The following is a 23,397-nucleotide window of genomic DNA, read 5'->3' as shown; positions in this document are numbered from 1 at the left end:
TTGTTTGGCACTATGGCAGGTTAATACGAAGAAGGAAAGGGCACATAGAAAAACCGCTTTTATCTCGCAACTGACTGGCTTGGTAGGTTACATGAGAGTTAAAGAAATGTTTCTTAGGTGAGCAAACAGGTGTCTGTGTGTGTAAATTCTGCAGCTACTTAAGGTCTCCTGTGGCAGGGCATTCACCTGTTGCTGCTCTCTCAGAGACTACACCTGGCCAATTGTACACCGAGAGGAAAAATATCTTCCTGTCCCCCACAGGTTGACCTGCTGAAACCCTGCAGCATGAAATTTGATTATAATCTATCTTAATGCAGAGCTGCAAGTGTTATGCCCAAGCTGAAGGCAACGCAGGCAATCCTGGTGTTCTCAGGGCCCATGAAGGAAGGAATGAACTGGGCGATCCTTAGCTATGTTTGTCTACCTTTATTTTAGTAAAAATAGATTAATCATTTATTTCCATCACTTTATAATCCAAAGAAATAAAGCATCTAAAACACTTAGCATGCGCAATGTCAAAACTTTATGCTTTCATTCCTGAGCAACAATTTGAAATAAAACTCCCAGAATACTTTAAACCACACTAATTAGATTGTCTCCCCTCCAGCAGGTGCTCTTCATCAAAACTGAAATCAGACAAAAATTCTTCTTCTTCTTCTTCAAGGTTCAGCTGCTCCAAGGACAAGTCATTGACCTGGAAAGAGAAATTAAGAGTGTATTTTCTACTCAGCACCATAGTTCAACCTTCTTTACCATTTCCTGGAAATGCAGAATGAACCATTGTATTTTAATCACATTTTAGGAAAACACTTCCCTGTCTTGAATCATGTCAGTGCAAAAACATTGGACTGGGAACCTGTCAACTATCGGCTCTCCCATTCTGGGTAGCTAGCATCTCTGCTAATTTCTCTGACTTACCAGCGCCACAAGCCAATGAAACAAAAGGAATCTCTCTCCTCCCAAGCTGCCCCTTTCAAGTTTATCATGAGTAGCTGGCTCACTGGTTTGTGTGTTGAGAGTGAGGGCTTGTCTTCTCTATGGGGGAATTGATGCAGCTGGGTGTCGATTTAATGGGTCTAGTGAAGTCCCACTAAATTGACTGCAGAGCGCTCTCTGGTGGACCCCGGTATTCCACCTCCAAGAAGGGTAAAGGAAGACGAACAGAGAGTGGCTCCCATTGACACAGCGCAGTTAAGACACCAGGGTAAATTGACTTAAGCTATGTCGAATTCAGCTACGTTATTCACATAGAATCATAGAATATCAGGATTGGAAGGGATCTCAGGAGGTCATCTAGTCCAACTCCCTGCTCAAAGCAGGACCAATCCCCAATTAAATCATCCCAGCCAGGGCTTTGTCAAGCCTGACCTTAAAAACCTCTAAGGAAGGAGATTCCACCACCTCTCGAGGTAACCCATATCAGTGCTTCACGACCCTCCTAGTAAAAACGGTTTTCCTAATATCCAACCTAAAGCTCCCCCACTGCAACTTGAGACCATTACTCCTTTCCTGTCATCTGCTACCACTGAGAACAGTCTAGAGCCATCCTCTTTGGAACCCCCTTTCAGGTAGTTGAAAGCAGCTATCAAATCCCCTCTCATTCTTCTCTTCTGAAGACTAAATAATCCCAGTTCCCTCAGCCTCTCCTCATAAGTCATGTGTTCCAGTCCCCTAATCAATTTTGTTGCCCTTCGCTGGATGCTTTCCAATTTTTTCACATCCTTCTTGTAGTGTGGGGCCCAAAACTGGACACAGTACTCCAGATGAGGCCTCACCAATGTCGAATAGAGGGGAACTATCACGTCCCTCGATCTGCTGGCAATGCCCCTACTTATACATCCCAAAATGCCATTGGCCTTCTTGGCAACAAGGGCACACTGTTGACTCATATCCAGCTTCTTGTCCACTGTCACCCCTAGGTCCTTTTCTGCAGAACAGCTGCCGAGCCATTCGGTCCCTAGTCTGTAGCAGTGCATGGGATTCTTCCGTCCTAAGTGCAGGACTCTGCACTTGTCCTTGTTGAACCTCATCAGATTTCTTTGGGCCCAATCCTCTAATTTGTCTAGGGCCCTCTGTATCCTATCCCTACCCTCCAGCGTATCTACCTCTCCTCCCAGTTTAGTGTCATTTGCAGACTTGCTGAGGGTGCAATCCACACCATCCTCCAGATCATTAACGAAGATATTGAACAAAACTGGCCCGAGGACCGACCCTTGGGGCACTCCGCTTGATACCGGCTGCCAACTTGACATGGAGCCATTGATCGCTACCCGTTGAGCCCAACAATCTAGCCAGCTTTCTATCCACCTTACAGTCCATTCATCCAGCCCATACTACTTTAACTTGCTGGCAAGAATACCGTGGGAAACCGTGTCAAAAGCTTTGCTAAAGTCAAGGAACAACACGTCCACTGCTTTCCCCTCATCCACAGAGCCAGTTATCTTGTCATAGAAGGCAATTAGATTAGTGAGGTATGACTTGCCCTTGGTGAATCCATGCTGACTGTTCCTGATCACTTTCCTCTCCTCTAAGTGCTCCAGAGTAGCTGGAGTAGTGTAACTTAGGTCGACTTACCCCGGTAGTGAAGACAAGCCCTGAGAGATGTTATTAGTTCAAATTCCACAAGCCACCAAGGGAGGAAGACAATTTTGTGGTTAAAGCACAGGACAGATCAGATTTAGGTTTTGTTTCTTTGCTTTACCACAAACTTCCCATTGACTATGAGTAAACCAATTACTCTGGGTGCTTTAAAGCCCTTTGATATACTCAGACGGAAGGGGCAATGGAAAGGAAGATTTAAATGGAGAACAAAATAGCTCTACATAGCAGAAGATCCATATCTTTCTTTAACAAAAAGGATAAAAAATAACCTAAGGCAATTCCACAGCACTTCGCACTGTAAATATATTAGATCCAGAACTAAAACAAACCATGTTTGAATGTTGTAATTATGAAAACACTGCTTTGCCTACGTGCACCTTAAGAGGACTAATGCATCAGGAGGTTCACTGAGACATTTCCTCTACCCACACTGCTGGGGTGCTGCACAATGCCCAGATGTGCTGTGGGATGACTGTGTTGTCACAGATCCGGTGAATATCCCCAGCAAGTCCCACTGCTTTCAGATTAAGCAAGGCGACTATTCCTTATTCAAGCCTACATGTAAAGTTTGAATTTAAAAGTTCAGCTCTTTTTAAGTCCAGCATAAGAATTATGATTTTTTTTACATTGAAAAGATTTCCTTTTTATGATAACATAACTCACAATTAACAGCTTTCAACCCTCTACAAGTAATCACCTTTGAGCTTAGAGAACATAAGAACAGCCAGACTAACTCAGACCAATGGTCCATCTAGCCTAGTATACGGTCTTCTGACAGTGGCTTGTGCCAGATGCTTCAGAGGGAATGAACAGAATGGGACCATTTTCCAGTGATCCATCCCCAGTGGTCCAGTCCCAGATTTGGCAGTTGGTGGTTTAGGGACACCCAGCACACGGGGTCGCATCCTTAACCATCTTGGCCAGTAGCCATTGAGGGACCTGAACTTACTTAATTCTTTTTTCAACCTAGTTATGCTTTTGGCTTTCACACATTCCCTGGCAATAAGTTCTACAGGTTGATGGTGCGTTGCGTGAAGAAGAACTTCCTTATGTTTGTATTAAACTGGAAGCCTTCTAATTTCACAAGGTGACCACTAGGTCTTGCATTATGTGAAGGGGTAAATAACACGCCCCTAGTCACGTTCTTCACACCAGTCACGAATTTGTGCGCCTCTGTCTTATCCTCCCCCTCGTCACCTTTTCTCAACTGAACAGTCCCAGCCTTAATGTCTCGGGGTGCAGAAGCTGTTCCACCCCCTTAATCATGTTGTCGCCCTTGTGTGCACCGTTTCCAATATCTTTTGAGATGGGGTGACCAGAACTGCAAGCAGGACTCAAGTTTTAGGTGCACCATGGATTTATCTAGTTGTATGATGATATTTTCTATTATCGATCCCTTTCCTAATGGCTCCTAACATTGTTCGCTTTTCTGACAGCTGCTGCACATTGAGCAGATATTTCAGAGAACCATCCACAGGACGCCAAGATCTATCCTGAGCTAACTTAGACCGCATCGTTCTCTAGGTGTAGTTAGAATTATTTTTTCTAATGTGCATCACTTTGCACTTAATCACTTTCATGTTGTCGCCCATTCACCCAGTTTACTGAGATCCCTTTGTTAACTCTTTGCTGTCAGCTTCAGAGCAAGTAGATGAAGTGCAACCCAAAGGAGAGGTTTATTTTAAAACCGCTCTAAAGACTCATTTGGAAGTGAAGTGCCTTTTCAACCTTAATGAGAGTGTTGCTCCCACACAATGCTACAGGAAGCGTGGGCCTTGGCTTTGTCATGAGTTATACTGCTGGGGCCATTACAGTGTGGCTGAGAACATGGTCTCTACACAGCATCCCTAGTGTCTCCTATGCTATTTAAAAAATACATAATTTTGCGTAATAATATCAAGAAAATAAAGTTTTAAAATCTCAGTATACTGAATAATTTCAGGAATTGAGTACTGCAACCATACTGTAGGACATGGTATGAAGAAATGCATTTTGAGGATCTACTAGATACATGATAAAGGGACTTGTAATGATTGCCGCTCATATCTGAGTATGACTAAAACTGGAAATCAGTTCCCACATGCCGGGTTTAGGAGACGTGCCCGGGCAAGTTGGTGTCTATGTTCCCTCCTACTGTTGGCTGAGGTGGCACGACGCTATTCTCTTGCTCGTTCTGCTTCCTTCGTCGTGGAGTGCCGAGCTCGCCTGTCGTGGACCAGTGCAAGGCAAAACAGCCTCTATTTACCTGAATAAGTCCCTTCAGCTCCTCGTCTGTTAGGGAGTCAATGGGATCCTCTTGGGCAGAGTTGTACTCAACAGCCACCTTACCATTCTCTGAAACAAGCATGCAACATGAGAATTAAGGAGGTGTTTTCTTACCACTCGATTTAGTGACCACAAAATGGTTCCATACTGTCTCAAGACTGCACTGAGCTTTATAACTGCCTGGAGAGCCAGGAGCATCAATCCCATGGGGACAGGCAGTTTAAAAAGTTCAGAGATGGAGCAGGTACTAATTTTATCTTCCCATTGTTGGCATGGGTTAGGCATGGGGGTTATAGCTCATTCATTCCTTTAAGGAATGCAAATGCCTTTACTGTGCAAGATAAAACTGACCACAGTGATGCAAATAAAACCTAGTAACTGCCACATTGCATGCAGGGTAAGAGGAAGAGTCTGTGGGTGCTGCTCTGACATATGGATTGAGGATTAAGGACCCAATCTTGCTTCCATTAACATCAGTGGAAAGACTCCAGCTGACTTCAGTGGGAGCAGGATTAGGTTTTAAGGGATTAGACTTTTGTGGGGAGTCGGAGATATGGGAGATCTGAGAGCACTGCTAAGAAGAGAATCCAATGATTTATGAAGCTACTTCTCACGCCCCCCATTTGAGAACACACTTTGCACAACCTAGTCTGACAATGCCAGGCTGTGAAATTACTTTGTACACTCCGTACCCCATTCCTTCCGCTGGTCTAGAGCATCTGCTTTCCAGATCAGGCAGAAAAACAAAAGGCACTTAACTAGGCCAAGCAGAGACTGGAAAAGCAGAGGAGCCAGAATCTGTGGAAAGCAGGGTACAAACAAACAAGAAGATGCTATTTACCTGCCTCTGCACAAGTGTCAGGTCTGACAGCAGGAAATCCACCAGATATTTACACTTCAGACCTGATCTATGAGTACAGCGGCTAGGTGTGTGAAAAAAGTCACTCCACAAAACCAACCATAACTATGTTGACAAAACCCTCAGTGTAGATGCAGTTATGTCAACAGAAGAGTGCTTCTGTCAGCTTAGCTAACATCGCTCGGGGAAGTGGTGTCACCGTGGCAGCAGAACTCCCTGTGTCAGCATACACTGCGTCTACACTAGGGAGCTATGCCGGCACAAGTTTTGTAGGATAGACATGGCCTAAATGACATTTTAAAAGTCTAAGCCAGTCGTGGGAATTTAGGCTCTGATTCAGCACAGCACTTAAGCACATATTTAAATTTCACTGATTTCATGGAACTTAAGCCCACGTTTAAGTGCTTTGCTTTATCAGGGCCCGAGAGTGGGAATCAATGTTTGCTGGAAAGATTGCTGCGTATTCCTCTGCTCATGAAAAATACTAAACACCAAATCTGCTCCATCAAAATCATCAGACTGGAAACCGACTTTGTTGCTTAAATGCAAAAAATAATAATTGATATTTAATGCAGGTTTAAGAGTTATTCATTTAAACAAAGTATTGACGGATCAGCACCCATGAGGCACCTATGTTCAGATGGTGGGCGTGTGTCCAGTTCAATAGTTAATCAAAAGTCAGGTCCAAATGCCCTTCCACAAACCCTCTTCCCTTCCATGCAACTTGTGACAGGCATAAGTTAAATGCTCATGGACAAAAGCACTCATCTTCAGGAATGTCCATGGAGGAGCTCCCAACACAGAGAGGGCCCTGCTCTGGCCCTAATGACAAACCTGGGAAGGAGGAGAGCACAGGCCACCTGAGTGATCTTGAAAGCCTCGCCACAGGTCACGCCAGGCTTTCTGTATCAGCACACAGACACTGGGCTGTCTCTCTGGGTTCCCTGTAGACGGTGCAGTTATTGTATGTGTTAAGAAAAGCCCAGGGTTAGGGAGCCTGGGACTCAGGAAACCTGGGTTGGATTCCCCGCTCTGCCACAGAGTACCTGCAACCTTGGGCAAGGCCCTTTGAGTAAAATTCTAAAGAGAGCCCAAGTGACTCAGCAGCCCAAGTCTGTCTGAAAATTTCACCCTTCAGCTACGTCTAGACTGTGAGCTAGGGGCGTGAGTCCCAGCTTGTGTAGACATACTGGGGCTAGCTCTCATCAAGCGGGCACAAGCATAAATAGCAGCGCAGCTCCGGTAGCACGTGCAACAGAAACACAGCGAGCATAAATCCGCCTGGAACTGCTGGGTGTACGTATTCACATGCTGCCGCGACCACTACCATGGCTACATTGCTAGTTATACTTGATGAGACCTACCATATGTTTACCTGAGCTCAGAATATCAGCCCTAGCTCTGAGTGTAGACCCAGGTACTATGATAATGGTAGCCATATAAGTATAATAGATAGCTAAGCTAAAACACATAGAATCATAGAATATTAGGGTTGGAAGAGACCTTAGGAGGTCATCTAGTCCAACCCCCTGCTCAAAGCAGGACCAACACCCACTAAATCACCCCAGCCAGGGCTTTGTCAAGCCGGGCCTTAAAAACCTCAAAGGAAGGAGATTCCACCACCGCCCTAGGGAACCCATTCCCGTGCTTCACCACCCTCCTAGTGGGATAGTTTTTCCTAATATCCAACCTAGACCTCCCCCACTGCAATTTGAGACCGTTGCTCCTTGTTCTGTCATCTGCCACCAGTGAGAACAGCCTAGCTTCATCCTCTTTGGAACCCCCCTTCAGGTACATAAGAATGGCAATATTGTGTCAGACCAAAGGTTCATCCAGCCCAGTATCCTGTCTGCCAACAGTGGCCAATGCCAGGTTCACTCCCTCTGGGGCACCTAACAGGTAATGATCCAGTGATCTCTCTCCTGCCATCCAACTCCACCCTCTGACAAACAGAGGCTAGGGACACCATTCCTTACCCATCCTGGCTAATAGCCATGAATGGACTTAACCTCCATGAATTTATCCAGTTCTCTTTTAAACCCTGTTATAGTCCTAGCCTTCACAACCTCCTCAGGCAAGGAGTTCCACAGGTTGACTGTGCGCTGAGTGAAGAAGAATGTCCTTTTATTTGTTTTAAACCTGCTGCCCATTAATTTCATTTGGTGGCCCCTAGTTCTTATATTATGGGAACAAGTAAATAACTTTTCCTTATTCACTTTCTCCACACCACTCATGAGTTTATATACCTCTATCTTATCTCCCCTTAGTCTCCTCTTTTCCAAACTGAAAAGTCCTAGCCTCTTTAATCTCTCCTCATATGGGATCCGTTCCAAACCCCTAATCATTTTAGTTGCCCTTCTCTGAACCTTTTCTAATGCCAGTACATCTGTTTTGAGATGAGGAGACCACATCTGTATGCAGTATTCAAGATGTGAGTGTACCATGGATTTATAGGAGGGCAATAAGATATTCTCAGTCTTATTCTCTATCCCTTTTTTAATGATTCCTAACACCCTGTTCGCTTTTCTGACTGTTGCTGCATACTGTGTGGATGTCTTCGGAGAACTATCCACGATGACTCCAAGATCTCTTTCCTGATTAGTTGTAGCTAAATTAGCCCCCATCATATTGTACGTATAGTTGGGGTTATTTTTTCCAATGTGCATTACTTTACATTTATCCACATTACATTTCATTTGCCATTTTGTTGCCCAATCACTTAGTTTTGTGAGATCTTTTTTTATATAGAGGTAGTTGAAGGCTGCTATCAAATCCTCCTTCACTCTTCTCTTTGCAGACTAAATAAGCCCAGTTCCCTCAGCCTCTCCTCATACGTCATGTGCCCCACCCCTAATCATTTTCGTCATCCTCTGCTGGACTCTCTCCAATTTGTCCATATTCTTTCTGTAGTGGGGGCCCCAACACTGGATGCAATACTCCAGATGTGGCCTCAGCAGTGCCAAATAGAGGGGAATAATCACTTCCCTAGATCTGCTGGCAATGCTCCTACTAATGCAGCCCAGTATGCCGTTAGCCTTCTTGGCAACAAGGGCACACTGCTGACTCATATCCAGCTTCTCGTCCACTGTAATCCCCAGGTCCTTTTCTGCAGAACTGCCGCTTAGTCAGTCGGTCCCTAGCCTGTAGCGGTGCATGGGATTCTTCCATCCTAAGTGCAGGACTGTGCACTTGTCCTTGTTGAACCTCATCAGATTTCTTTTGGCCCAATCCTCCAATTTGTCTAGGTCCCTCTGAATCCTATCCCTACCTTCAGCATATCCACCTCTTCCCACAGATTAGTGTCACCCGTGAACTTGCTGAGGGTGCAATCCATCCCATCATCCAGATCATTAATGAAGATGTTGAACAAAACTGGCCCCAGGACCGACCCCTGGGGAACTCCGCTTGATACCAGCTGCCAACTAGACACCGAGCTGTTGATCACTATCCACTGAGCCCGTTGATCTAGCCAACTTTCTATCCATCTTATAGTCCATTCATCCAGCCCATACTACTTTAACTTGCTGGCAAGAATACTGTGGGAGACCGTATGAAAAGCTTTGCTAAAGTCAAGGTATATCACGTCCACCGCTTTCCCCATATCCACAGAGCCAGTGGATATAGAAGGCAATTAGATTAGTCAGGCATGACTTGCCCTTGGTGAAACCATGTTGACTGTTCCTGATCACCTTCCTCTCCTCCAAGTGCTTCAAAATGGATTCCTTGAGGACCTGTTCCATGATTTTTCTGGGGACTGAGGTGAGGCTGTAGTAGGGCTGACGATTAATTGCAGTTAACTCATGTGATTAACTCAAAAAAATTAATCGCCTTTTAAAAAGTTAATCTTCATTAATCGCCGTTTTAATCGCACTGTTAAACAATAGAATACCAACTGAAATTTATTAAAAATTTTTGGATTTTTTCTACATTTTAAAATATATTGATTTCAATTACAACACAAATAATAATGTAAAGTGAGCATTGTACACTTTGTATTTTTTTTTATTACAAATATTTGCACTGTAAAAATGATAAAGAAATATTTATTTGAGCATAAGCTTTCTTGAGCTACAGCTCACTTCATTGGATGCATTCAGTGGAAAATACAGTGGGGAGATTTATATACACAGAGAACATGAAACAATGGGTGTTATCATACACACGGTAAGGAGAGTGATCACTTAAGATGAGCTAGTACCAGCCGGGGGGGGGGGGGGGAACCTTTTGCAGTGATAATCAAGGTGGGCCATTTCCAGTAGTTGACAAGAACGTCTGAGGAATGGTGGGGGGAATATAAGTACTGTAGTGTGATCTCTTTACCTTGAAAGTCCAACTTACAAATGTAGATTTTTTTTTTGTTACATAACCGCACTCAAAAACAAAACAATGTAAAACTTTAGAGCCTCCAAGCCTCCATTCAGCTCTACTTCTTGTTCAGTCACACTAAGAGAAACATGTTTGTTTACATTTACAGGAGATAATGTTGCCCACTTCTTATTTACAATGTCACCTGAAAGTGAGAACAGGCATTCCCATGGTATTTTTGTAGCCGGCATTGCAAGGTATTCCAGAGGACATGCTTCTATGCTGATGATGTTAGGTAAAAAAAAAAAAAAAAAAGTGTTAATTAAATTAGTTGCTGAACTCTTTGGGAGAGAATTTTATGTCCCCTACTCTGTTTTACCCGCATGCTGCCATATATTTCGTCTTATAGCAGTCTCGGATGATGACCTAGCACGTTGTTCGTTTTAAGAACACTTTCACTGCAGATTTGACACAGCATAAAGAAGATACCAATGTGAGATTTCAAAAGATAGCTACAGCACTTGACCCAAGGTTAAGAATCTGAAGTGCCTTCCAAAATCTGAGAGGGAGAAGATGTGGAGCATGCTTTCAGAAGTCTTAAAAGAGCAGCACTCTGATGTAGAAACTACAGAACCCGAACCACCAAAAAAGAAAACCAACCTTTTACTGGTGGCATCTGACTCAGATAATGAAAATGAACGTGTCAGTCCTCTCTGCTTTGGATTGTTATTGAGCAGAACCGGTCATCAGCATGAATGCCCCTTGGAATGATGATTTAAGCATCAAGGGACATATAAATCTTCAGCACATCTGGCACGTAAATAACTTGCGACGCCGGCTACAACAGTGCCGTGCAAACACCTGTTCTCGCTTTCAGGTGACACTGTAAACAAGAAATGGGCAGCATTATGTCCTGCACGTGTAAACAAACTTGTTTGTCTGAGTGATTGGCTGACACGAAGTAGGACTGAGCGGACTTATAGGCTCTAAAGTTTTACATTGTTTTGTTTTTGAATGCAGTTATTTTTTGTACATAATTCTGTTTGTAAGTTCAACTTTCATGATAAAGAGATTGCACTACAATACTTGTATTAGGTGAATTGAAAAATGGTATTTCTTTTGTTTTTAACAGTGCAAATATTTGTAATCAAAAATATCTACAAAGTGAGTACTGTACACTTTGTATTCTGTGCTGTAATTGAAATCAATATATTTGAAAATGTAGAAAACACGCAAAATATTTAAATAAATGGTATTCTATTATTGTTTAAATCGCGCGATCAATATTTTTAAATAGCGCGATTAATCTTTTTAATTGCTTGACAGTCCTAGTCTGTACTTCCCCGGATTCTCCTTCTTCCCTTTCTTAAAGATGGGCACTACATTAGCCTTTTTCCAATTGTCCGGGACCGCCCCCGATTACCATGAGTTTTCAAAGATAATGGCCAATGGCTCTGCAATCACATCCGCCAACTCCCTCAGCACTCTTGGATGCAAAGCATCTGGCCCCATGGATTGTGCATGTCTAGTTTTTCTAAATAGTCCTTAACCTCTTCTTTCACCACTGAAGGTTGCTCACCTCCTCCCCATACTGTGCTGCCCAGTGCAGCAGTCTGGGAGCTGACCTTACCTATGAAGGCCAAGACAAAAAAAGCACTGAGTACTTCAGCTTTTTCCATCTGTCACTAGGTTGCCCCTCCCACCTCCCCCCACCCCCAGCATTCAGGAAGGGGCCCACACTTTCCCTGATCATCTTCTTGTTGCTAACATACCTGTAGAATCCTTTCTTGTTACCCCTCACATCCCTTGCTAGCTGCAACTCCAATTGCGCTTTGGTCTTCCTGATTACACCCCTGCATGCTCGAGCAATATTTTTATACTCCTCCCTAGACATCTGTCTAAGTTTCCACTGCTTGTAAGCTTCCTTTTTCTGTTTAAGCTCACCGAAGATTTCTCTGTTAAGCCAAGCTGGTTGCCTGCCACATTTGCTATTCTTTCTGCACATCGAGATGGTTTGTTCCTGTGCCCTCAATAAGGCTTCTTTAAAATACAGCCAGCCCTCCTGGACTCCTTTCCCCCTCATATTAGCCTCCCAGGACATCCTGCCCATCAGTTCCCTGGGGGAGTCAAAGTCTGCTTTTCTGAAGTCCAGGGTCTGTATTCTGCTGCTCTCCTTTCTTCCCTGTGTCAGGATCCTGAACTCGACCATCTCATGGTCACTGCTGCCCAGGTTTCCACCCACTTCTACTTCCCCTACCAATTTTTCCCTGTTCGTGAGCAGCCGGTCAAGAAGAGAGAAGGTGTCCACAATTCCTATGTAGGCTAGGAGCCAGGTTCTGTAACTACAACTCTAAAGCTCAAGGGGGAGAGAGCGCCCCAGTTAACAGGTACAACACCGAGCAAAACAGTTACAAAACACACAACTCACCACACTGCAGGCCAGAGATGGCAGAAGGCTAGCCAGTAGTCAAAAATCATGTGTATCGGTGTGGCTGGGTTACCGTTGCTTTTGGAGCCTTAGCTTCTTCAACTCTTGGATTTTTGTTCCAATTACAACCTTAATATAGTATTAATGCAGGGTTTGCACTTGAAAGTTTCCAGGTTTTCAGACATTTGGGGGTTTCAGCTATCTATAGACCAAAAATATCTAATTTTTCCTTTACAATATGCCAAGTATATTTTCCTTCCACTCAGCGAACTCAAATGGCTGACTTATTTGTTGCAAACTTTGCACACACACACAAATTTAACTTTGAGCCAAGACCAAACAAGGAAAATTTCAACCCTAAGCAACACTTTTGAGAAAATATATTTATAATAGTTCATATTCACTATCATGAAACCTACAACACAGCTATTCTCAGACCAAACCCCCAGATATTTATAATCAATGTATAAAAATGCCTTACCTAAAACTATGAGAAGTATCTTCTGAAATGCAGCCGACAGAGCTTTCTCAACTGCAAGTTTCTGAACATTTCCTGTTTTCATGACAAACTCAAGGGGATCTAAACCCAAAAAGGTGTTATTTTCAAAGATTACATTTGAAAGCATGATGGTCATACAGTACTAGCAAGAGCTTATTGCACAGTTAAATCCCTTCTGATAAGCAGACGCTCACCCAGTAACTCATATTACTCTGGTAGGAAGACTGTTTATTGCAGCACTTTTAAAATTATTTATAACATGGTAGTGTCGTGAAACCTCAATCCTGATCAGGGCCCTATGGCATTAGGCACCGTACAGACATATAGTGACACACCATTCCTTCCCCAAAGAGTTTACATCTAACGCCCATAGCAGCCAACCTGACAGCGTGGAGTCCTGCTGCCAGCTAGCATGTGTGATGCAGACACTCTGTCCACTAAGAACTGGATGAGTATCAAACCCATTTCACATAATTAAGGCTACGATTATGTAGATAAATCTCTGCATTAAGCATCTTCACATACATTTCATATGACTTTGTATTATGCCTCTATTTTCACACAACTTTGTATAAGATCCTTATATAGAAAACTTTGTATTGAGCCTTGGAATAATGTTAAAAAAAAATGTCTTTTTGCTAGGAGTAGAATAAGATTTCCTCCCCCTCCGCCCTTTTAATCAATTGTCCTGTTGAATGAACAAGGTGTGAATGAGTAAGGCGTGGAAGGCAAGCACCTCCAGAGGAGAGCAGATGGAAGCCAGACCCAAGAACAATAAAACTCGTCAAGTGTTTTCACTAAAGAAGAGCAGACATACAGACCTTTGGGGTTAGAAGCAATCACCTTCTTTTGAAAACACCCTCTTTGAACAGCATTGGGACAAAACCCAGAAGGTAGCAGCACAAAGGACCAACTGACACAGACACAGAGATTTGCATGAGAGGGAAGTTGCTATAAATCGGAGGAGTCTTGCAGAGGACCCTGGGTCTTGTCTTGTCAACATGGGAACATCAATCCGGATCGGCAGAAGCCCGGCTCCACCCCTCCCCCATCTAACTCACCTGGCCAGTGAAATTAAGGGGAGCAACTAGTTGGTAACAACAAGACGGCGTGTGCTTGTGTGCGTGCGTGCATGCATGCGAGAGTGCAGGAGTGTAATATATGATACAGTGTTGATTGATACACGGACTACCAATGAATGTGGCGCTTTGCCTTATTCCTCCTGAAAAGACCCTTTGCAGTACTTTAAGTACAACAATTATGTCACGGAGGTCACAGAATCCGTGACTTCCATTGACCTCTGTGACATTTTCTGCCCCAGGGCCGGAGTTCCCAGCCAGCCCCGCCTTTGCAGCTCCCAGCTCCCACGCCGGTCGAGGGGACCCCCCCACAGCTGTCCAGCCCCGGTGGGTGGACTCCAAGCAGCCAGCCCCAAAAGCCGGGGGACCCCAGAGTTCCCTGCACTGCAGTGGTGGGGGACCCAGGAGCCCCAGCAGCAGTGGGTGCTGAACCTGTCTACCCCTTTTGTCAGGGATATTCGTAGTGAAAGTCAGGGACAGGTCACGGATTCTGTGAATTTCTATTGCCCATGACCTGCCCCTGACTTTCACTAAAAGTATCCGTGACAAAAACTTAGCCTTACACATAATGCATCCGAGAAAAGTGCCTGTGATGGAGCGCAAATGAGCACTAAAGAAAGATGTGAAAGGAAAGGAGACGAGAGAGAGAGAGAGAGAGAGATACACAAAACGGAGGAGAGGAAAGGAGAGAACAGTGGTGGTCCTGTAGCTTTGGTACTCCACAACGTTTGTTACCAACACCTCGCTGAACAAGCTGGTAGTCCACAGGCCCCCCCTGCAGAAAGTCCAACAGCAGTCAACATTCTCGTGCCTTTGAGCGTCCAGCAGCATGGAAGCGATCAACACTAACAATCACAAAGTTACCAACGTACCTCGGCCATTTTCTACACATGCCTCAGCAACGCCAAGTCCTCTGGTGTAGATCCCATGGTGGGGCAGCGTTACTTCCACAACGCACAGGTATTTCAGGCACCTCCTCTCTGGCAAGCCTCCCAGCTCCTCATTCTCCAGGTCAAACCCAGAAATATTCTGCAGCTGTTGGGATTTGCATTTTCAAACCATCACAGAAGGATTTTGACATAGCTTTTACTGTGCATTTCTCAATACTTAGACAATAAATGTTGGCACTGACTAGGAGATCGGCAACAGGAACCTTTGTGGCTGAGAAAAGATACTTCAGATACATGGAAGGGAGCTGCTGCATGTGGGGCTCAAGAGTGGTTTCCTTTGGAAGTGGTGCTAAAACCGGTGTTTTAGTATCCACGTGACAGTGCAACTGGTTGAAGAGTTGGAGATAGCAGTGAGAGAGGGGAGCCAGAGAGATGGCATGGGGTCCATCCAGGGAGCTAGTTTTATCTGTGTACGAGAGGATGTCTGTTAGGTGAGACCTGGTGAGGGCAGGGATGGTAGGAAAAAGAGATGAATAGATTTTTATGACCAGAAGGGATGGCTGCGATATAAACACTGAGCCCAATAACTATGGTGAAGCCATAGCAGGAGTGTCCAAACTTTCTACCCCGAGGGCCATGCATTTTATTTCAAGAAGCTCCAGCAGCCACCACCCTCTCTGATAATCAGGCTTGCAATTCTCCAAGTTGTCTTTGACCGCTTGTGTCACACGCAGGGTATTGCCAAATCTTGGCTCTTCTCTCTTCCCCACAGTTTGAAGATCTGGTACTTCCATGTCTGGCCCCAGCGCTAGGATAAGCTTCTGTGCTCATTACCTCGCTCAGTACAGCAACTCCTTCTGGCCAGTCTACCCAATAGCCAGGTAATTCTCTGACATTTTGTCCAAAACACAGCTGCTAAGGCTCTCTTCACTGCCCGATCAGACCAAGTCACTCCCCCATTTCAAATCCCTCCATCAGCTCCCCAGATCAGGAATAAGGGACCAGGAGGGAACAAAAGAATACAAGAAGGGCTTCTTACCATAATGATACGGTTTGACCAGCCATTGAAGCCAAGGTAGTAATTGGCTAATTCCTTACACTTGTAACTCCTCAGAGCAAGGACTTGCTGCTTAAAGGTCTTCTGTCTGGTGCAAATGCAAACCTGCCCAGAGGAGAAAAGCCCTACATGGATTAGGTGAGACTGGCTTTGCAGGCAGGGAGCTGTAAGTATTCCCTAGCACTGCTCTCCCTGTTCCATATGACCAGGCCCTTAGTGCTCCAGGGTCCCACTGAGGAACCAGCATTGATAGCTCTGGGAGGACAAGGGTGATGGTACCCCACTCCCCGTCCTCCTCAGAGGCAGCAGTGGTTCTGGGAGGTGGCAAATGCAGTCTTGCCACCCCTGGTTGTGAGACATGATGCCCCACCCCATGGAAGCAGTGGTTAGAGGAGGGAGCGGTCGGATGTTAGTGTAACAGACGCCCCTGAGCATTCCAGCAGCTACCCCTCGAGAGAGCGGAAATAAAGGGAATGATTTACTGCTGGATCTGTGTGGGGGTCCAGCAAGACCCTAACGTGCCATTGAGATTCAGGGCTTCACGGACTGGGAGCCCCACCCTCAAATGGAGAAGCCTCGACAGCTACTTGTGTTTCCCTACGCCAGCACCACCCTAGGCTCTAAGGCAGACATCTCAGGTCCCCAGCCTAGGTCCCTTCCCCGTTCTTCCCGACAGAGACCGTACTAACCACGTGAAGGAGTCCTGACTTGGAATTAGGTAACAGTCTGTTGTGTGTTCTGCTCTTTATACATATGAAGGAACCACATGGCCATCGCGGGGGGCCAAAGAACCATGTTTACTAACTATACACAACATGCAACACCTAGTTACATATACACACTACTGCTCTGTGTGGTGTCTAAACTACAGAACATACTGAGTGCCACTAGAGGGTTCAAAACTATTTAAAGGGATACCCTGCAGTTGCCAGTTTTGGTTGGACATCTGCCTGGAGGTTCCATTACATGACATAATCTCTAATTAAAGATTAATCCAGGATACCACCCTATTCCTAGACACCTCTCTGCCAATAACTGGAAGTTACACCTTGTTTTAATTCACTTACCTTTAAGGGAGATTTCTGAAATAATCTTTGCCTGTGGCATGCGCGCTGGGCTCTGCTGGCATCTCTAGCTGAATAGAACTTGACCAGAGCATAATACCCAGGCCCCGCAACTGCAGCATTTCTGTGAACTCGAACTGAATACAGCAACCCAAACTCAGAAAATGCTGAAAACAGGGAATGCTGAGGAAAAAAAGAGGAAAACGAAGATCAGTGCTAAGGAGATAGAGCAGCAGCCAAGAAGCACTGTGAACAGGGACTATGCACAACCTTGATTATTAATTAGGGAGTATTTTTCCGACAATCAGTTTCTTCCTCTAACAATAATAAACTGCTTGAGTAATTAACATGGGTAAAATATAACTTGAGTGTTTGGTTTGGACAGATATTGTCTCTGACTCTTTACACAGGACTACAGGAACTGCCAGGCTGGATCAGACCCAACATCCATCCAGTGCAGGAGTGGTCAACAAATTTTTGGTGGCCTCAGAGTGCAGCCACCAATTCTTGCTGGTGGCCGCTCTGACAATTTTTCATAAAATACTAAATTAACTTTAGGAAAAACCAATAAATATGCACAGCTGCATGTCCAGATCCTTGTATTTTTTTTTTGCAGACTCAATAATACAAATTATGTGCAGTTGTTTCTATTCTTTTCTGGACCTAAACAGACTAGAAACACAAGTAAGGTGCTTTGCATGTTCTTGTCTTTTTTGTTGTTTTTTCTTTCGCTTTTTTTGCCCCCCTCCCCCCCCGTCTTTTTTTTCCTTTTTCTTTTTTTTTTTTTTTTTTTAAGACTTGCTGGCTGGTAAGTTGCTGCTGGGAAAAGTGATACTTGTATGTTAATATCACTTTTCCCAGCCACCCAGCTAGCTACTAGGGCTACGGCTACGCTACAGATCGTACAGCGGCAGAGCTGTACAGCTGAAGCTGCACTGCTGTAAGGTCTCCCGGTGGCATAATTAAACCACCCCCAATGAGCGGCGGTAGCTACGTTGGCAGGAGCTGAAGCCACCGCTGTGCGGCTCGGGGACAAAGCCAGAAGCCCTGAGCCCGGAGACAGACCCCAGAACCTGGAGATGGAGGCCGAAGCCCTGTGGCTGGAGCCTGACCCCCACCACCCCTAGGAAGATGGGGAAACTCACTGGCTGCTTGCTCCTCCAGTGTTTGTCTCCTCAGAGGGGACAAGGCTCAACCCCTGCTGGAGACTGTGGCCACAAGAGATCCCCATTTATTCATCCAAGGATCACATTAGCACTGGGAGCTGGTGTTCAGTTGATTATCCACCATGGCCCCCAGATCTGTATCACAGTCCCTGTTTCCCAGGTTAGAGCCCCCCATCCTGTAAGCATGGCCTACAGGCTTTGTTTCTATAGGTATATATTTACATTGTGCCCAGCTTACCAAGTGATCCAGATCACTCTGTATCAGTGACCTGTTCTTGTCATTATTTACCTCTCCCCCGATTTTTGTGTCATCTGCAAACTTTTATCAATGAGGATTTTGTTTCTTCTTCTTGATAATAATGTTAAATAGCTAAGAACTATTCCCTGCAGGACCCCACTATAAACATACCTGATCAATGATGATTCCCCATTTATAATTACATTGAGACTTATCAGTTAGACAGTTTTTAATCTATTTGGAGTGTTGTGACATTCTATACCTTGGGGGAGCATCCTGTAACCCCCATATTCCTCATTTTTATATAATCGTTATCTTACATATAAAGCATACCTTGTAAGGTATCAGGGAAAGGTTATGACCTGCTGAAAGTCTCTTCTCTATCCACACATGCATATCATTAATGCATATGAAGTCATGAGAAATGTGTTGTATGGTCGTCACTAAAACATGATATAAGTTGGGGAATCAGCCAGATATTATCTCCCCAGAGGCAACAGCAAGGAAAATAACCAACATCTGGGCGGGGCTTCAAACAACCCATCAACAACCATTGCACAGCAAGGGAGCTACAAGTCAGCGACTCAGCTGCACGAGGCCACACCAGGGGAATTACTCAACACTGCCTGGAGACCGAGGGCTAGTCTACACTGGCAGCGCTTTAACATGCCTTGTGTGGTCGCGGCGCAGCAGTGGGAGAGAGTTCTAAAAAACCACCTCCAAGAGGGGCATAGCTCCCAGCGCCGCGAGTGCAGCTCCCAGTGCTGGTGCACTGTCTTCACAGCGCTGAAACTTGCTGCGCTCAGGGGGAGTGTTTTTTCACACCCCTGAGAGAGACAGCTGCAGCGCTGTAAATTGGCAGTACAGACAAGCCTTGAGCAATGCCCCCAGACATGCCTGGACTTGTGTTTTCCAAGCACGTGGACCGAGGGTATAAAACAGATAGAGTGGACACATACTGGAGAGTTCTCCTGCCCCCACCTACACTGCAAGCAACTGAGGCCTTGTCTACACTGCCACTTTCTAGCTGGGAGTGGGGCTCCACATGCGGTTGTGCTGAGTGATCACAGCACCTGAAAGGGTTTGCCGCTGGTCACTAGCAAGGCATTGTGAGAGACAGCCCAGGCTGGAGAGAGTTAAGGGGGCACAGCAGTCCCACAGTTCCAGGCTGCACCCTGGGGATCCTGTCACAAGTGTTTTATGTTAAAAAATAGAATGATATAAAATTATCAGGTTTCAGAGTAACAGCCGTGTTAATCTGTATTCGCAAAAAGAAAAGGAGGACTTGTGGCACCTTAGAGACTAACCAATTTATTTGAGCATGAGCTTTCGTGAGCTACAGCTCACTTCATCGGGGCCAGGGATGAGGGGTTTGGGGTGTAGGAGGGAGCTCTAGGCTGCATCCGATGAAGTGAGCTGTAAGTCACGAAAGCTTACGCTCAAATAAATTGGTTAGTTCTAAGGTGCCACAAGTCCTCCTTTTCTTTTTATAAAATTATCAAAATGCACTATGCCTCCAAGTCAAATGCCTTCAACCAAATTTTGTCAACCAAACTTGTAATCTCATTTAAAAAAAAAAAAAGTGTTATCAAGTTTAGTATGACAGTATCTATTTTCCAGAAACCCACGTTGATTGGTATTAATCCTATTACCCTCCATTAATTCTTTATTAATCAAATCCCATATCAGCCTCTCCATTATCTTGCCCGGGATCAGTTTCAGATTGACAAGCCTATAATTATCCAGGTCTTCCCATTTAACCGTTACAAATATTAGTGCAACATTAGCTTTCTTCCAGTCTTCTGGAATTTCCCCAGTGTCTCAAGACTATTGAAAATCAACATTAACTGTCCATCAGGTCATCAGCCAGATTTAAAAAAGGCAAAACCAACACACTCTTGGAACAAGTTATATGGACTTATTTAAAAATGTCGAACTTTAGTGGCTGCTGTTTAATACCCTCCTGAGATACAAGTAGAATGGGAAGAGTATTATCATATGACATGACGCCATCATCTGTTCCCCCCCGCACATAGAACAGAACTATTTATCTAATATTTCTGCTTTTTCTGTATTACTATTGAGAATTCTACTATTGCCATCTAGTCATGGCCTAATACCATTATTAAGATTCTTTTTGTTTCTAATATACTTAAAAATATTCCTCCTTAGTGTCCTGAACTCTGCTGGTTGTAGATTTCTCGTTCTGTCCCCTTTGCTCCCCTACTAATTTTCTACAACTCCTGGTATATCATAGAATCATAGAATATCAGGGTTGGAAGGGACCCCAGAAGGTCATCTAGTCCAACCCCCTGCTCGAAGCAGGACCAATTCCCAGTTAAATCATCCCAGCCAGGGCTTTGTCAAGCCTGACCTTAAAAACCTCTAAGGAAGGAGATTCTACCACCTCCCTAGGTAACGCATTCCAGTGTTTCACCATCCTCTTAGTGAAAAAGTTTTTCCTAATATCCAACCTAAACCTCCCCCACTGCAACTTGAGACCATTACTCCTCGTTCTGTCATCTGCTACCATTGAGAACAGTCTAGAGCCATCCTCTTTGGAACCCCCTTTCAGGTAGTTGAAAGCAACTATCAAATCCCCCCTCATTCTTCTCTTCTGCAGACTAAACAATCCCAGCTCCCTCAGCCTCTCCTCATAACTCATGTGTTCTAGACCCCTAATCATTTTTGTTGCCCTTCGCTGGACTCTCTCCAATTTATCCACATCCTTCTTGTATGATGATTCATATTCATTACTATCAACCTCCCTTTTCTTCCATTTATATATAATAGCTGCCTTTACTTCCCCTCTAAACCAAAACCAATTATGTCCTACTTCCTTGATTGTGGCTTTTAGGGCAGGTAGTAAAGCATTCTTAAAGAATTCAATTCCCAATTATCATTCACATTTTTCTGATTAAATTCTTCCTCCCAGATGATCTGGCTCATAACTGTTTTCAGCTTTGTGAAAATGGCCCATTTAAAGCCCCTTATCTGGCCTTCATTCTGTTTGCACAATACAAATGTGGTCAAGTCACATTTGATCACTTGTACCTAAGTTACTATTAATTTTTAGTTCTGTGATTAATTCCTGTGTGTCATGACGAGGTCTAATGTATTCTCTTGCATCACGTACAACAACACTTTTTGATTTAGGAAATTGTCACCTATAACATTGAGAGACCAGTGTAAAACTAGGGTTGCCACGTGTTCGATTTTCAACCGGAATGCCTAGTCGAGAAGGGAATCTGGTGGCTCTGGCCAGCACTGCTGACCAGGCTGTTAAAAGTCTGGTCGGAGGCTTAGCAGGGCTAAGGCAGGCTCCCTGCCTGCCATAGCTCCCATAAGCAGCAGCAGCAGGTGCCCCCTCCAACTCCTAGGCGTAGGGGCAGCCAAGGGGCTCCACACGATGCCCGCACCCCAAGCGCCAGCTCCGCGGATCCCACTGGCCAGGAACCGTGGCCAATGAGAGCTGTGGGGGTGGCGCCTGAGGACAGGGCAGTGCACAGAACCACCTGGCCATGCCTCCATGTAGGAGCTGGAGGGGGAACATGCCACTGCTTCTGGGAGTTGCCTGAGATAAGCACCTCCCGAAGCCTGCACTCCCCCTCCCAACCCCTCAGTCCCAGCCCAGAGCATTCTCCTATGCCCCAAACCCCTAATACCCAGCCCCACCCCAGGGCCTGCACCCCCAGTCAGAGCCCTCACCCCCACCATCCCAACCCCCTGCCCCAGCCTTGATACCCCCCCACCCCCCCTGTACCCCTCATTTCTGGCCCGCCCCCAGAATCTGCACTCCCAGCTGGAGCCCTCGTTCCTCCCCCTGCATCCCAACCTCCTGCCCAAGCCCAGAGACCCCCCCCACCCTGAACCCCTCATTTCTGCAACCACTAGCCCAGAGCCCATACCCCCCCTCACACATCCTCAACCCCCTGCCCCAGCCCTGATCCCCCTCCTAACCCCTGAACCCCTCATCCCTGGCCCACCCCAGAGCTCAGACCCCAGCCAGAGCCCTCACCCCCACCCTACCCCCCTGCCTCAGCCAGAGCCCGCAACAGCCCCCCCACAACCCAACCCCCTGCCCCAGCCCTGATCCCCCTCCTACCCCCCGAACCCCACCTAGAGCCCCCTCCTACCCCCCGAACCCCTCATCCCTGGCTCCCCACCAGAGCTCGGACCCCAGCCAGAGCCCTCACCCCCTCCCTACCCCCCTGCCTCAGCCAGAGCCCGCAACAGCCCCCCCACAACCCAACCCCCTGCCCCAGCCCTGATCCCCCTCCTACCCCCCAAACCCCGCCTAGAGCCCCCTCCTACCCCCCGAACCCCTCATCCCCGGCCCACCCCAGAGCTCGCACCCCAGCCAGAGCCCTCACCCCCTCCCTACCCCCCTGCCTCAGCCAGAGCCCGCAACAGCCCCCCCACAACCCAACCCCCTGCCCCAGCCCTGATCCCCCTCCTACCCCCCAAACCCCGCCTAGAGCCCCCTCCTACCCCCCGAACCCCTCATCCCCGGCCCACCCCAGAGCTCGCACCCCCACCCCTGCCCCAGCCCCGATCCCCCCTGGCCTTAGCGACTCCAGCAGTGACCGGGGGGGGGCCACGGCCAGTCGGGCGCACGGAGCGGGATTCCCCTGGGTCCAGCGGGCCGGGCCGGGCCGGGCCTCACCTCCGCCCCCTCCTCCAGCCCCCAGACCAGCAGGGCCTGGCCGCTCTCCGCAGGCACCCGGAAGCCCAGCACCTCGGGGCCGCCCGCCAGCGCCATGCGGGCCGCCAGCAGCACCCGCGGCCCGGCCCGCCTGGCCCCGCCCCGCCCTCGACCCCGCCCGGCCTCGCCCCCTCCCGGCCTAAGCCCCGCCCCCAACCCCACCTGGCCCCGCCCCGCCCCGCCCTCGACCCCGCCCGGCCCCGCCCCCTCCCGGCCTAAGCCCCGCCCCCAACCCCACCTG

General features: G+C 46.5%; 1 protein-coding gene across 7 annotated transcripts; it reads right to left on the bottom strand.

Annotated features, from left to right (window-relative positions):
- Positions 1-411: 411 nt before the first annotated feature.
- Positions 412-23,249, bottom strand: RDM1 (RAD52 motif containing 1). 7 transcript variants are annotated; one of them, XR_012156348.1, is made up of 8 exons: positions 23,118-23,249; positions 17,051-17,230; positions 15,966-16,088; positions 14,909-15,071; positions 12,940-13,038; positions 12,459-12,587; positions 10,691-10,913; positions 9,721-10,312 (listed from the first exon to the last, which is right to left on the bottom strand). XR_012156348.1 is itself a non-coding variant. In XM_073325728.1 (7 exons), the coding sequence occupies exons 1-7, from the start codon at positions 23,211-23,213 to the stop codon at positions 584-586; spliced, it is 861 nt and encodes a 286-aa protein (XP_073181829.1). In that variant the 5' UTR covers positions 23,214-23,249; the 3' UTR covers positions 412-583. The 7 variants fall into 7 exon arrangements, 6 of the variants coding, with proteins under 6 accessions (XP_073181829.1, XP_073181831.1, XP_073181830.1 ...); XM_073325728.1 differs by lacking the exons at positions 9,721-10,312; positions 10,691-10,913; positions 12,459-12,587 and adding exons at positions 412-694; positions 4,847-4,935; XM_073325730.1 differs by lacking the exons at positions 9,721-10,312; positions 10,691-10,913; positions 12,459-12,587 and adding exons at positions 412-694; positions 4,847-4,935 and having other exon boundaries at positions 23,190-23,237.
- Between the last annotated feature and the right edge of the window lie 148 nt (positions 23,250-23,397).

Source organism: Lepidochelys kempii, chromosome 27 (assembly GCF_965140265.1).
Source record: "Lepidochelys kempii isolate rLepKem1 chromosome 27, rLepKem1.hap2, whole genome shotgun sequence".
Taxonomy (NCBI): Eukaryota; Metazoa; Chordata; order Testudines; family Cheloniidae; genus Lepidochelys; species Lepidochelys kempii.
This window is presented reverse-complemented; position numbering and strand designations above follow the sequence as displayed.